Source organism: Impatiens glandulifera, chromosome 2, assembly GCF_907164915.1.
Source record: "Impatiens glandulifera chromosome 2, dImpGla2.1, whole genome shotgun sequence".
In the NCBI taxonomy this organism is placed as follows: Eukaryota; Viridiplantae; Streptophyta; class Magnoliopsida; order Ericales; family Balsaminaceae; genus Impatiens; species Impatiens glandulifera.
Window position 1 is genome coordinate 57,458,433 of NC_061863.1, and position 16,509 is coordinate 57,474,941.

The 16,509-nt window shown below is 26.6% G+C and overlaps 2 protein-coding genes across 2 annotated transcripts; both read left to right on the forward strand.

Moving 5' to 3' along the window:
* Positions 1-5,841: 5,841 nt before the first annotated feature.
* On the forward strand, positions 5,842-6,736 carry LOC124926815 (uncharacterized protein At1g08160-like). The gene has a single exon (XM_047467122.1). The coding sequence runs from the start codon at positions 5,924-5,926 to the stop codon at positions 6,518-6,520; it is 597 nt and encodes a 198-aa protein (XP_047323078.1). The 5' UTR covers positions 5,842-5,923; the 3' UTR covers positions 6,521-6,736.
* A 1,838-nt stretch (positions 6,737-8,574) lies between these two features.
* On the forward strand, positions 8,575-12,414 carry LOC124927315. Its single transcript, XM_047467711.1, has 6 exons — positions 8,575-8,732; positions 9,103-9,968; positions 10,086-10,204; positions 10,779-11,372; positions 11,494-11,722; positions 11,796-12,414. Exons 2-6 carry the CDS (start codon positions 9,183-9,185, stop codon positions 12,027-12,029), a joined length of 1,962 nt encoding a protein of 653 aa, XP_047323667.1. The 5' UTR covers positions 8,575-8,732; positions 9,103-9,182; the 3' UTR covers positions 12,030-12,414.
* The last annotated feature ends 4,095 nt before the right edge of the window (positions 12,415-16,509 follow it).

The following is a 16,509-nucleotide window of genomic DNA, read 5'->3' on the forward strand; positions in this document are numbered from 1 at the left end:
GAATAATTTTTTTAATTTTTTTTTCACACTAAATTTTTAATATTATTTATCAATTTTATAAATTAAAATTCCAATATTTATTACAAATTAATTAGAAAAAAATTATTATAAATTATATACATTAAAAAAATTAAACATAATTAAATAAACACTTAATTTGTAACTGTTTTTTTTAATAAAATTATTTTTCTAACTGTCATTATTAAAAATTTATGATATTTAAAAAAATATTAATAATAATTATATGATAAAAATATAAAATTAAATATATAAATATAATGATTGTGGAGTGAATTTAAGAAGAAATGACGTTTTCGCAAACTGATTCGCTGAAAAAGTAACAAATTTTCTATTTATTCTTGTGATTTATTATTTTTTCAAGTAGTGATGTAATTAAATATCATTTTTTCAATTTTCTTCTTTATCCTTCTTAATTTATAAATTAGGAAAAAATAATTGAAAATGTGAGAATCCCGTGAAAGAGAAACAAATGCATTTTGGGTTTGTGGGTAGAGTTGGAGAGGGGAAAGCATCTCGGACAATTTTGAGTGCCACTCATAGTTTTATATATGGATAAATTATACAACCTAGACATTTAAAAAGAATACTGGGTTTGAACATTGAGGTACCATGACCAATTTAGACTATATAGGTATATTTCTATGATGATTGTTCACGTTTTTGTATGTTTTTTTTCTTTGACAATTTAATAATATATTTTTATATTGGGCAGGGACTCGCACATCAAAACAAACAATTACGATAAAGATAAAAATGTGATACGATCCATTAATATTTTTTTTATTTAATTCATTTTTTAATTATTTACTTTTCAAAAGAAGAGCAAAATCCACGTTTATCCATAATTTTTCTATTTATTTTCTTAGGTTTCCCCTCAAATTTTATTTTTAATGCATTAATGAAATGGTTTTCTTAAAAATGCACCAAGTTGCCTAAGTAACATTTTTTAGAATATTACTATGGGTTTGAAAGCCTTTTTATGAAGGCTTATTTTTTTATTAATTAATTTGATACCATAATCCTATTAACTTTAACTTTAGTTTTGAATGTTTTAACAAGATTAGTGGGACTATTAGAAAATATAATTCCTTTAAAAAATGAATAATAAATGTTTTTATATGAATGTAATGTATTTGGGATTGTGTGGGCTTGGACCGGAGCAGGAGCAATTTTCATGGGTTTTGTTTTAGAAACTCATGAGTTGACATATATATGACTCTTGACTTTTCTTTAGAAGTTATCACCAAAATCATTTCAACTTAATATATTGGAAAATATGGTCTCTTATTCAAGATGATGATAAATTAAGGAAGAAACAAAACTATAAAATTAAGTGCAGAAATAAGTAGCTAGGTCTTCCATGGAAATGAAATTAAGACAAAAAAAAAAATGATGTAAAAGTAAAGGATTGATCTGATCTGATCTGATCTGATCTAAAAGAGAACAATTAATTAACTTGAAATGAAATTGCCAAAGGATACTGAAGTTGCCCTGCTGATAAAATAGAAACCAACTTACTTAATTACTATTTAATAATTCCTGCTTGGTAACATGTTAAGACTAACTCATCATCTGCATCAAGCACTCCGACCCATCCAAATCCAACCATAGCTAATAATAGCTAGCTAGCTAGGGTTGCACCTTCGATTGATCTTCTTCTTCTTCTTTGTTGGAAAGCGAATTTATATATGAATAGAAAAGACAGTATTCACTGTGATCTGATCTGGGCTAGCTCTAGATAGTACCAATTTTAAAGGTTTAATTTTTAGGTTAGGAACCGCATCTTCTATGGCATATGCGGCGACCACCATCACTACTGCTCCACATATGCACTCTCTCTTTCTCTCTTATTTTCCTCTCACTAATACAGAATATAATAGAAATTCCCTTTTGCCTCACAACACTTTGTTTCTCCACATCTAGGTTAATTTCTTAGTCTATCTAGTAGGTAATATTTTTATTCCCACCATTATTTATTATTTTTATTTTTACACAAGTACTAATTAAATTATATTGTTATTAAGAGTTATTTGGGATAGAGTTATTTATATAACTTAAATTATGTCATATCAAACAATAATTCATCTCTAATCTAAAAATATATTTTTAAATTTAAAAGAATAATTTTTGAATAATTTTTTTTATCAATTTTTTTAACATTTACAATACTATTTATATATTTATAAATTTTACAAATTAAATCTCCAATATTTTTTTATTTAATTAAATAAAATTATAAAAAAAAATTAAATATATATAAATTAAATATATAAATATATAAAAAAAAACAAAATTAATATATTAAAAACTTATATAAAAAGTAAAATAAACTATATAAACCAAATTAATATATATAAAAAATAAAATTAAACTCAGTTTGTAAATATTAAAATACATCAATTACTCAAAAATGTATAAAAAATAACATTTCTGTAAATTTACGGTGGAAACGCATATATGCGTTTTTATGAGAGAGAATGCGTATGAGTTTAACGATGGATTGGAGTTTTCAAACTCATTTTGGGTTTACTTGTGCCGTTGAATGAGAGACTGTCTTAAACGGAAAAAAACATAACGATGATGGATAATTTTGAGAAGGTGTAGATTATTTTTTATAAAAATACTTACAAGTTATTAATATATATAAATAAAATAAAATAATAATTTAAAATATAAAGTATTTTATTATTTTGTTTAATGAATTAAGTGAAATAAAAAGATTGACAAAAAAAAAAAGTCATTGTTCGATTTTGTACAAGTATTTTGTATTGAAGCGAGAAAACATAAATGCAGTGTTGTGCTAATTCTCTTAATAAAAAATAATAATTTGAATTTTAGGTTAACCTTAATCTTCTATTTGTACTAATTTAACTGAATTATATCCGACACGACATCGGTATATAAGTTTTATTCGCATTATTACGTATAAAATATTTATTTATTTAGTTTTAAGTTAATAAAATAAATAATAAAATTGAAAAAAATCAATTAATTTGACCCATGGTAATAATGACTATTAATACATAAAAACTATTTTTACTTTTTACTATAATTGAGGTGCCCAAAATGAAGGTCTTACACACATATATATATATATATATATATATTGAACAAAAGACATACAAGTATGCTTTTTATTGTTAGGTTGTCGGAATATCGTAATTTTTTTCAAATATATTGGATATTATTAAAAGTTGATTGGTAATCATAGAATTGAAATCGGATTTAATATCAATTATTATGTTTAGAAGATCATTCAAGATTAAAAATTAGAATGTAACCAATGTAATTTTATAATTCTAAATTCCATATTTTTAATTCAAAATTGTAACTTCAAATATTTTTTTTTATGTTTTTTAAACAAAATATTTTATTTTTTACAACAAAATTAACATGTTCAAACGAGATTTTCTTTTTGTTTATAATATTAAGTCGACGTGGAATCAATATTTTTTAAATTTAATAAGATTAAATTTGAACCAATATATAGTAATTTAAGAAGTTAAAATTTGAACTGAAAAGTATTTTGTTTATTGATTTTAAGAAGTCTTTTGTTTTTTTTAATTTAGTAAATTAACTATTTTTTTTAATAAGAATAAATCCTTGAGAATTTTTTTGGCACATTAATTATCTTAAATAATTGTGTCAAACTAATATTTTAATAATATAGATAATATATATTAAAAAAAATTCTTTTTTTTCAAATATTTAAATTTTATTATAATTTTATAATTTTTTCAAACATAAAAATTAAATAATTTAATGTCTGAATTAAAATTAAAATTTTAATATCAATTTAATTCTAATTCCACTCATTTAAACATACCTTACAAAAGTTTATTTTGAGTTTTATTTGTTTTGATATATTAATAAATGATTAAGGTGAGAGAATTTGGTGAGAGAATGACTTGGCATAATCTTATTCGTTGAAAAAATCAAATAATTTCTCTCTTTCCTCCCATTTTTACATTTTTAAACCAATGAAGGTGATGCCAAGTCATTCACTCACCAAATTCTCTCCCTCTCTCATTCCTCTTAACTTATAATAATAAACAATATCATAACTTTCTTTATATAGCTGAGTTTTGTTTCAACGAGAGTTCATTTCTCATTTTATGCTAGAACTCTTTATTTTTTGTTTTTCTGTCATGGTGGTATTTTTCCTTTTTTCATATAATTGTTGTATTTTTTTTGTTAAGTGGATGGACTCAACATTTTTATTTCTTGAGACTTTATGTTACACTTTTTTTTTTTGTTACTCTAAAGGGTGGCAAAAATAATGAATAAAAACCCAAATATTAAATTACAAAACAAGTTATTTAAAGTGTTTGATACAAGTTTTAACTGCTGCGGATTACACTAATATGAAGCAAATTCAATCAAATAACATCATAAGAGTTGCATCAATTACAAGTAGATGAATCTCTAGCGTCCCGGACATCAAAGATAAATGCTAATCCGTGAGGTCAAGGTTCTCATAAGAACCAAAATAACGTGATAATAATAATAATAATATTATTATTATTATAATAGTTTGTTTCAGTTTGAAGCTTCCAATCTTTTTTATTTATATTTTGCAATTGTTGAATTATTAAATTTGGGTTTTTTATTGGGAGATAATAGAGATTTTGGATATCTTTTTTCAAATTTCATAATAATTTAGAGCTCTTTATTGTTTAAAATATACAAAACAATATTTTGTCTTAACAGTTTTAATCACCGTTAATTTATTATTTATGTGGCATATATAAATTTATAAATAAATAAAATATGAATGTCACTCATTTAACTACTAAATTTTAAAGAATCGATAGTCAAAACTCCTACTTTGCTAAAATTCGGTAGTTAAATTAGTAATATTGATCTTTTATTTATTTATTTATAAATGTTAGATAGATAATAAATTAACGGAGTTTGAAACCGTTAAGTTGTATCACTTTAACAATAAAGAGTTTTAAATTGTGAAATTTAAAAATAAGCTGTCCAAAATCTCAATTAACTCCAAATAAAAAGTGTCAAGTTGATAATTCACTAATTGCAAAATATATTTATGTATAAAAAATTGGAAGCTTTAAACTATGTTATAATATTGTTAAGATAAAATCTCGTTTTTGTATAATTATAATAATTATGAGCCCTAGATTGTGAGATTTAACCGAAAAATTCTGAAATCTCAATTGGCACCAATAAAGAACCGCAATTTAACCATTCGGATATTTTGCAATTTGGCTAATTAACTTGGACATCTCTTAATCTTTTGAATTTATGCTAATAATTATATGACACTTTTTAAAATAAAATTATTTGCTCTTAATTGTTGAGTTTTCATTTTAAATATATCTTTATCTATTCAGACTAATTAAATTTATTTAAGAAAAACAAAAAATAATCAATAAATAGTCTTTGGAACATCTTCGAGGCAAAGAAAGAATCAACATCAACAAATATATTAATACGGCCATGGCCGTGCATGGAGTTCCATCCTCCATTTCTCGATCCTTGTCTCTTTCCTCAAGCAAAGCATATAAATATAAATTATATATATATATATATAAATATAAATATATGTATATATATATATATATTAAAAACTAATTATTCATCTCTACCCCACATATTATTTCTATACTATAATATTGATTCCAACTATTATATTTTTTGAAGGGACAATGCAAATGGAATCTAAGATTCCTCATATAGCTTTAGCTCCAAGCAAGACATGAAATTAAAGCAGCCAATGGGGGAAGATAAAGAAAAGAATTATACAGCTAGAAAAAAAAAACATTCTCCAACTCCATCTTAGCTTTTTCTCTTATATAAAACCAACTTATCTGATCACTTCAATTTATTCCTCACAATTATAAGCTGTGGTCCATTTGATTAATTAAGTAATCCCTATATAATGGCCGGTCAAGTCGCCACCGGTCCACCTTCCAGGCCGTCTGGCTTGGTCCGTTGCATTGCCCTCATCCTTCTCTCATTAATTGTGGTCGCGGGCTTGACCGTGCTCATCGTGTGGCTAGCCGTCAAGCCCAAGAAGCTCGTCTATTCGGTAGAGGATGCATTAATCAAGGGCTACAACTTGACTAATGACAATCATCTCAATGCTTCCATTAGCTTTCATTTGAGGGCTTATAATCCCAATTCCAAAGTCTCCATTTACTATGATAAGATAGATGCCTCTGTCTATTATGATGATGAGATTTTGGCTTCTACTACTTTAAGCCCATTTTACCAACCTCATAGGAATGTAACTCGTCTTGGTTTGGGCTTTGTGGCCCAACAAGTTGGGCTTTATAGCAATGTGGCCCAAGATTTGAAGCTCGAGAGGACATCGGGAGAGGTCGAACTTGATGTCAAAATTAGGGCTAGGATAAGGCTTAAGGTCGGAATTTGGAAGTCAAGACATCGGACATTGAAGATTACGTGTTCTCCCGTGGTGATCAACTTTTCTAAGGCAGAGAAATTCGAGAGAACATCATGTGACGTGGACTTGTGATGATTTGGTGGCGTCAACATGGTACAAAAAGAAATTATTTTCCTTTCCAATTGTTTGTTTTGTGAATTTACGAATTTGCTCAAGTTGGTTTGATCATTTGATTCTTCAAATGTTTGTTTTTTAATTTTATTTTTAATGTGGGGTGGTTTGAAGGTCACTAATTAATGAATGATGTATTATTTTATTTATTATTTAATAATGTTATAAAGATTCTCGTTGTTTTTCAATTTACAAACATTTATAAAAAAAATGCAATAATAGTAAGGATTAATTGATGAGATATATATAAACGTGATTGGCATAAATGTTATGTCCACATGCAATCAATGAGATGTTCATCTTTCATGTGAGGTGTGGTGTGAAGGGCCATGTGATGGGTATTGTCAAGCAAATTAAATTAAACATATGGGTTTGTATGTAATAATTCTCTTTTCAAAAATGTTTTTTAGTCTTTTTACTAATTGGATTCTTTTCTAAGTTAATTGATATTTTAGGTGTGTGATGTTAATGCCTATTGGTCCAAATTAATTCAAAAGAAAAAGACTTGTATACCCTCCTTCCTAACATTATCTATATAATGCATTTTAATTTCCACCATCCATTATTATTTCAACCACTAATTATTTACCAAATTTAATTCATTCTCTAATGGACTGTTATGGTATCAAATCTTTTCAGGCTCATTTTGACTAAAAATAATTAATGTTATGTTTGGAATAAATTACATTAATCTAAAAAAATATTTCAAAATGTTCTATAAAGTAATTTAATAATGAGGATATCAAATTATAATCCAGAAAAAGATTAAGATATCATTCCTAATTTAACTATAAAGTTTTTTCAATAAAATCTGTAAAATATTAGTTTTTTTTTTTAAATAGGATCAATAATGGTCATTTTTTAATTACATATTACAAAATAAAAAATATAAAACAGTATTCTTATGACTAGTTAGACTTTTTTTTAAGAGTGGCTCTTAATTATTCATTCTAAATAAATGATTTGTAAACAAAAAAATAATAGACACAATTTGCAAAAACTAAAAAGTCAATAAAAATATACAAATATCTAAAAAGTGACTATAATTATACAAACTCATCTACTATAATAAGAATTTATGGTAGATTTTTTAAATCATGAAGACTCAAATCTACAATCATGTAATAACTACCATTGACTCCATATAAACTATTTAATTAATTTCATAATTAAACAAATTATTTTTAAATAATTCATTTTATTTTTCAAAATCAATAAATAAATAAAGATGAAACAATCCCGGCCCTACTAATAGAAATACAAATTACTGCTATCACATCTTTCTAATCCAATCCTAACCTAACCTAACCTATTGTATTTTTACAATAAAAATATATAATAAAAAAAAAAGTTTGACTGGTCAGAAAACTTTATTAACATTCATCCCTAATTTGAGGAACATAAGTGTATATACAAAAATATACATTACTAGAAGGCAACAATATATTACCTAACAATGTAACAATCATGAAAAGAATCATTGTAAATATAAAATAATACTAAAAACATAAATTGAAGGAATTAGCTATGATTTTAAATTCAAATTTATTAATATAATAAATTACTGTTGAAAACAGCTTTCCTAGTCCTTCCTATTTGAATTTTCAGAGAAGAAATTATTATTAAAAATAAACCTCATGAGTCATATATAATGGCATAGCAATCCATGCAGAAAACAATTATAAATTTAACATAATAATTGAATTTAAAATATTTAATTTATTTTAAAAAATCAACTTTAATTTAAAATAATAATAATAATAATCATGTTAACTTAGATTGATATTGCGTGCAATGTTACCGTTGTGATTAAGATGGTTATAAAATAATCGATAAAATATCTCACACTTTATTTATTTTTTGGTCCAAAAAGGGTAAAATAAAAAAATAAAAAATTGCTACGTGTCATTGCCGCGCGCCTAACTTGAGATATAAACATTAGAGAGAGAAAGAGAGAAACATGAGCATATAAACCGGACCGGTCGTGTCGTGGTCTTTTTGGCATTATTCTTTCAAGTCGCCGTTTCTTCTTCTCTTCTTCTTCTTCCAATTCACGCTGCATTTTCTCTCTCCCTCCATCTTTCTATCTTCTTCTTCATCCTTCTCTATATACGTTGCTGTTTTGATTCTTCTGAACTAAGGTGAACAAGAAAGAGAGAGTTAGTTCTCTAAGGTATTTCTCAATCTCTTGCCGGCAGATCAAGATCTCATTATACTCTGTTTTGTCAACTGATAATAGTACTCCAACATGCTATTCTGATTTAGTTTCTTGTATTCAATTACCTTTGTATCTTCTTACCTGCTGCAATCTGATTTTCTTTGTGAATTCGTATATCGAATTTCTCCAATTCCAATGCGAACTAGAATATATACCTTGCTTAGCTGTTGTTAATAGTTAAGTCGTTTATTCCAATCTAATTCAGATCAGTTATCTTTGGATTCTCTTGTACATGTTCTATACATTAATACATAAGATTTGGTTCAGCAACTCTGTTCATTTCTATTTCTCTGAATGTATTTTTGCTGTTCTTTATTGATTGCAGGTCATTCTGCGGATCTCAAGAGAGGTTTCATCTTTGATGATTAATTAGGTTAACTTGAAACTTGAAATTATATCCAAATAATGGCTATAGCTGGTTTTCAAAATATGTGTGGATTCAATTCTATCCACGGTGAGTCTCAGAATTTGCCTTCAGGTCCCTGGATTAACCATGATAGGACTGGTTACAAGGCATCTACGGTTATGAAGATGTGGAGAGAAATGGAGCGTGAACATGTAGTGAGTCATTCCCACACCAGAGATAGGTTTAGACGACATAACGATAAGAGTGATGTCTCTAATGTAGATACAGCGAGTACAATTTCAATTGATAGACAAGATAGTGAAGACAGCTTATCTGATTACAGTGTTATTGTTCAAGACTGTGGAGTATGTGATGGCCAAAGGCCAACACTGTGTGATCAAGACGACAGGAACAGTTGTAGTTCAGAACTGACCGATGATATCGATGAGGTTGATCGAGAGAGGGTACGTCAGATCTTTCAGGACTGGCATACGAAGAATGGTGTAATCAGGGGTCCTGTGTCCAAAAATTCTCATGTGAGTAGTGAAAATGAGTTTGAAAGAGTGAGGATTGTAAGGAAATGGGTAAAAATGAATGGCCAGCATAGAGGCAGTGGAAGTAGAGAGAAACAAAACAATCAAAATGTTGTTCAAATCAACCAACTACAAGATGGATCTGTTTCAAATGATTGTGAAGTTAGTGGAAGGAGGAGGATACGTAAGATCTACGGAAGACAGACTCTTGTTGAACTTTTGGCAATGGCCGAGAAGGAAAGGAAAAGAGAGCTAGAGGAATTATCACAACGTCAACCTGTAACTTGTTTTGCTCACAGAAACCGCATTCAGGTAAGTTATTGGCAAGTCATTTTTGAAAAGTTCATGATAATATGATATTCTTGGAAGTTGAAGTCATTTTTAGTTTAAAACATATCTGTTTCCTGAAGTTTGGTGAAACATTTGCAGTCACTCTTAAGAGGAAGATTCTTGCAAAGTGGAAGATTGGTACAAGATAAGGAACCCTCTTCTTCAGCGGCAAGTGAACTGGGATTATTAAGGAAAAAACTTCCAGTGTCTGGTTTAAGGTACTAAGCCTGGTTAACTCTTATATGATTTAACTTGTTTTTTCTTTTCTTTGATTTGCTTGCTTCTTTTTGTATGTCCCCTAAATTTGAACTGGAATTTAAATGATGAAAGTAACCTAAGAATTGCTGAAATATGTCTAGAATCTGACATATTGTTGTTTTAAGGTAATAAGAGTGTGTTTGATAGAACTGAAAATTAAGTTTTGAATGTTGAATTTTAAGTGTTAGAAGGAGTTAAGTATCTGAAAAATAAAGGTTGAAGTGAACAAAGCAAATGGAAAATCTAAATTTTAAGTAGAACTGAAAATTAAACATTTTATTTGTAATCATCAACTAAAATATCTCATCATCAATTAAATCATCAGCTAAATACCCTTCCTTTATTTTTATAACATTTTAAAATATTTAATGCAAATGATATTTAGTTCATGTAATCCAAATAATCCACTTTTGAAACCTTTTGTTCCCTTTGAAATAATTGGATTATTTAAATATAACATCAAACAAGCTCCATTGTCTTGTTGGCAGCTGATACTTTTTATTCCACTGATAATCAGTTGATTTCCATGAACAGAGAAGGATTTCTTTCCAGGTTGGACAATTTGGATGCGGGTAGCCAATCCCATTCCCCTTCCATCTGCAGCAATAATAATAATACATTTAGTGATGGTCAAGTTGATATAATAGACGAAATCTCTGTTGCTTCTGCGGATATTGCTATCACTATGCAAGAAGCTACTGTTGAACTACATGTACAGCAAATAATTGAGGATTCTAATGTGGGATCCGTTGATAGAAAATATGAAGATACGTGCAATGTAATAATAAAAGAAGTTGGCGAACATAGTGATTACCCATTGCATGAACAAGGTGAGGCTAGCTCATCTAATATGGTTGGTTATGATAGTCCTACCACCCCTAGTACTACTAATAATGAGGATGAGGAATGGTCTCATAATGACATTCAATCCGCCCAAGTCATACAAGAATTACCCGAAGAAGAAGAACAGTGGGAGGATGATGAGAATTTTGATAGTTCACCGGAAAGATCATCATCTGCTGCTGCTGCAGAAGAAGAAGAAGATGTAATAGAAACTGAAACAACAAATTTCCCCAATGATGATGATATTGTGTATAATAATGCAGAGCTTCAGGAACTCTCAAACAGGTTTGATGTTCTCTATATTTATATATTCTCTTCAGATTATTTCCAAATTACCCTGCATCAAACAAGCTAGCTCGTGATGTTAGGAAATGTTTTAAATATTTTATGTGTGAAATTGTTGTAGGAGGCAAGTGTCTAACCTTCTGAGCAGTGAGTTCAGGCATAGTCTAGACCGAATACTTATATCATATGCAGAAAGGCTGCAAACTGCTGCTGATGGAACTTCTGATGAATGGGAATCTGATGGAACTTCTTCGAGTTTCATGGAGTTGCCTCTAGAAGAGGAGGAGGAGGAACTAATTGATGATAGCACATGGTCAAGAAGATTGAGGGTGCGCCAACGCGGTAGAATTGTGAGTATTTTTGAAGTTTAAAGAAATAATAAGAGTTTTGAAAGAACTAATGTGTGGTTTGAATATAACACAGGAGTGGGAGGTGATAAATGATCTAAGGATTGAGATGGGTATGCTTCAAAAGCAGTTGAATGAGATGCAAAGGATGTTGGAGTCATTTATGGACATGCAAATGGAATTGCAGCAATCAATCCGAGAAGAGGTGGTTTCTGCAGCAGCAACAGCAGCTCTAAATTATAGATTTCTATCAAAAGAACTTCAACTCTCTCAGTCCCAGCAGCACCACTCGAGCCTACATTCGGGTTGAGGATAGATCCATTAATGCTTGTTGCCTTCTCGGCACTGTCATTGGAAAAAAAACGCAATATACCTGTGTTTTTCTTTCCTTTTTTCCTTTCTCATTTTTGCTACTCAAGACAGTATTCTTTAAATTTTTATATTTTTTCATTGGTACTCAACAATATATATTATATATCAGACTGAGAAATTGATAAATTAATCCAATCTTCTCTTGAATTCAAATCTAGATAAGGAATTTGAAGGAAAATGACAATATAGGTCTAAATTTATTTGAACTGATATTTTATTCATTTTCCAAACCCATGTCATGTTGTGAAGATGTAGTCTAAACTGATTAATAAACTGATATTTGTTCATTATTATCTCCAAATGTCATATTGTACATCTTTCCTACATTTTTAGTTTTTATGGTTGTTTGTATTGCAAAAATTCAACATAGCCCAATTGTCTTTTTTGAATGGATCACCATAGCCCAGTTATCAAATGTTTTGACATCAACTTTAACATTTAATATACTAAATTAGAATTAAAAAATATTTATTAAAATTTTAAAGACTGAAAGCTTTTATTATATTTTTAATCAAATTAATATATATATATATATATATATATATATATATATATATATATATATTATCATTTTTTCAATCTTATATTTTAAGTTGTACGGTCACCCGTATTTAATAAAACAAAATCAATTTTTTTTTTATTATTAAAAAAACATTTAATAATATATATATATATATATATATATATATATATTATCTTCTTCATTTTCACTAATAATAATACAATATATATGTTAAGAATATTATTTAATTTGTAGGAAGACTTTTCATTCTAAATTATTTTTACATTTTTAAATTGAAATATAATTATATAGTTAAGAATTCAAAATTAAGAATATACATTTCACTTTCACAAATAATAATGTAATTATAATAAATTTCACTTTCAATATTAAGATGTGTCAAAACATATCATATTTAATTTACAATTACTCCAAACATATCCCTAACCCCTCTAATTAGAGAGGAACTTAGGGAAAGGAATGAGGATGGAAAGGGCATTATATCACCTCATTAAATGGAAAAAGAAAAAAGACGCAACTTACAATTAGGCATAGTTAGGGAGTATTTGTAAATTGAGAAATGAATAGGGAGAGAATTTGAATGGAAGAGAAAATATCAGTTAAAAATAAATATTAATATTTTTTTTTTACTTTCACAAAATATAAAAAAAAAACATTTGTTATTAACCAAAATTTTCCAAAAACATATATTTTTAATCATTTTTAAATTAAAAATATTATATAATTTAATTAAACTTTTTATATTAAATATACATTACTTTTATCTTTTATTTTACAAGTAATTATATTGTAAGATGACGGTGATAAAATAATAATGTAAAAAACTCATTATTCTTTTATTATTATTATTATATATATATATTAAATTAAAGAGTAAACATAACTATTGACAAAACTATAACCAAATAACCAAATGAGTCATCTTTGGAAGTCATTTTCTTGCACACAATGAATGGACATCCTTTGTTAACAAATATCTTTTGCTTCCAACCTAAGAAATATTACTTAACTTTATTCATATTACATTTACTGATTTACATATAATAGACAAAAATACAATTGATTTTATTACATAAACAGCTTTTGAGGACATTAATGGATAAATTACTATAATAGACAAAAATGTAATTGATTTCATTACAAAAACAGCTAAAGGATAATAGTGGATGCAACAACAAAAAAATGAAAATCAAAAGAATTTTAGTCTTAAAACAAAAAGTCGGAATGTGTAACTATCACACCACTATTAGTGAATGAGAAATAGTCACACACTAGTGTATATGTTCCATCAACAACCACAACTTTAATTTCTTTTACAATGGTAGGGAATTTCATAATGAATTCTCTCTAAATAAGACATTATTATTTATTGTTCAACCTAGACAATAATGTCACCAAAATTTCCTTAAGGGGACATATATATAAATAAGATATTATTTTTTTGTTCTACATATTTTAGTTATGTGTTATTTATTTTTTATTAAAAATTAAAGTTTTGTTTGTTTATGTTATAACTTGTACAAAAAAAATATTTAAATTGATATTGATTTAATAAAGTTTTAAAAATTAATTATTAAATAAAAGTTTACTTTTACAACAATAATTAAAAGGCCAAATAGCATAATGAATAAAAATATGGTTTAAAGTTTAAATACAATCTCATTTTTATTTTATTTTTGTAAACTTAAAGTTTCTTCCAAATTTGAAATCATTATTAATATCATAAGTATAACTAGCATGTATCCCGTGCATTTGCACGAGTAATAATATAAAAAACCGTGAAAAAAATATTACGATAAAATTTTTATGGGCGGGTCAACCCAATATTCGACCCAAATATTCATTTACTCTCACATATATTCAAATTAACCACAGCTCTCGACTCGACAATCCGGATACTTTAAAAATTAAGCATCATTATATATATATAGATTAGTTAGTTAAAAAGTTGAACTTATATTGTTAAAATGTCACTCGTTTATCAAATTTTTGGTTGAATTTAAAATATAAAATGTTATTAGCCTAGTTGGTTAAAAGGTTGTATTTGTTTTGTTATGTTGCAAGTTCGAACCATACCTATAGCATTTTTAATTTTATTTTTAACCGTTTTAAGTTTATGAACGGGTCAACCCACAATCCGACCCAAGTATCCATTTACTCTCACATATATCCAAATTAACCACAGCTCTCGACCCGACAATCCGGATACTTTAAAAATTAAGCATCATTATATATATATATATATTAGTTAATTAAAAAGTTAAACTTATATCGTTAAAATGTCACGCGTTTATCAAATTTTGAGTTGAATTTAAAATATAAAATGTTATTAGCCTAGTTGGTTAAAAGGTTATACTTGTTTTGTTATGTTGCAAGTTGAAACTATACCTATAGCATTTTGAATTTTTTTTAACTGTTTTAAGTTTATGGGCGGATCAACCCACGATCCGACCAAAGCTCACATATATCCAAATTAACCAAAACTCTCGACCCGACAATCCAAACACTTTAAAAATTAAGCATCATTATATATATATATATATATATATATATATATATATATATAGATAGATAGATAATGTAGATTTATGATATTTGCCATGTTTTATTTAATTTAGAAGATTTTTACTACCATTCTTGACCACATGTTTGGTTCAAGAGAATCCAGAAGATTGTTTATTTTATTCTTAAAAGATTATGAAAATTTTATTTATTTATAATATATATAGGATGATATATTAACATGTATATTATTATTAAAAAATAAATCTTAAATTTTAAAAAATATAAGTAATAAAATATTTTTTATAATATTATATATTTACACCCCAAAAATAATAATTATCATCATTAATTATTTCAAATATTAACAATTTGAATTAAAAATCTTATAATTATGAGTTAGTATTATAATTATATATATATATATATAATATTTTTTATGTATTTCATTTGTTTGATATTCTAATATAAAAATAGCTTAAAGAACAATATAAATAAAAAAGTAAAATTTATTTTAATAATACATATATGATTTAGTAATAACAATAAATAAAAATAAAATTTTAATTATATATAATAAGTTAAAATATTGATAAAATCAAAATCCATATTAAGATTACCAATATCTTTATATTAGGTGAATAAATTCAGTTTCTTCCTTCTAAAGAAATATACTATTCAATTATAATTATTACAGTACCTTCTCATCACTTTAATATTTTTTATTATTCTAAATATAGTTAATTTTCATACAAGAAAACTAATTAATTATTTCCTATAATTGGTCCAAAATTGAATTAACACAAATCCTGATAATAAAAAATCAAACCAAAAGTGTTATAGAAAATGACAATGCAAAAAACAAATAATGAGCCAATAAGAAAATATTTTAATTAGAAAATAAAAAACATTGTGGAGTATGTTGTTTTAGTTTGATTTTTTATAATTATAAAGATATTTCCAACATTATACAAATAAAAATGGAAAAAATATAAACTCAAACAAAAAAATCAACGGAAAAGTAAGTCTACGGATAAACGTGGCATGACATGTGGGTAGGAGAGAAAAAATTTTTAAAGTGTCCTGAAACGCATTAAAAATATCCCGAAATGGGGGATTTTTTTTTTTATCTCGAAATGACCGTTTCGAGGTTCGAAATGAGCGTTTTCGAGAAATGAAAACAACTTGTCAGCCACATCTGTTGTGATTCGTGGATTTACTTTTGTTAATTTTTTTTTTAATTTTAATTTTTTTTTTTGAGTTTATCGTATCTCATAAAAATGTTAGCTTTTAATAATGATCCCTCCCTCTAGCTAGTCTTTACCCATCATTTCTCTCAATTATATATATATATATAAACCCATTCAGTTTTCTATCTCCATTTCTTAGCTAG

Excerpts from the sequence above, each read along its gene's own strand:
- LOC124926815 (XM_047467122.1), top strand. The coding sequence starts at position 5,924 with ATGGCCGGTCAAGTCGCCACCGGTCCACCTTCCAGGCCGTCTGGCTTG.
- LOC124927315 (XM_047467711.1), top strand. The coding sequence starts at position 9,183 with ATGGCTATAGCTGGTTTTCAAAATATGTGTGGATTCAATTCTATCCAC. Across the intron at positions 9,969-10,085 it reads CTCACAGAAACCGCATTCAG|TCACTCTTAAGAGGAAGATT; the intron begins GTAAGTTATTGG and ends AAACATTTGCAG. Across the intron at positions 11,723-11,795 it reads TGCGCCAACGCGGTAGAATT|GAGTGGGAGGTGATAAATGA; the intron begins GTGAGTATTTTT and ends AATATAACACAG.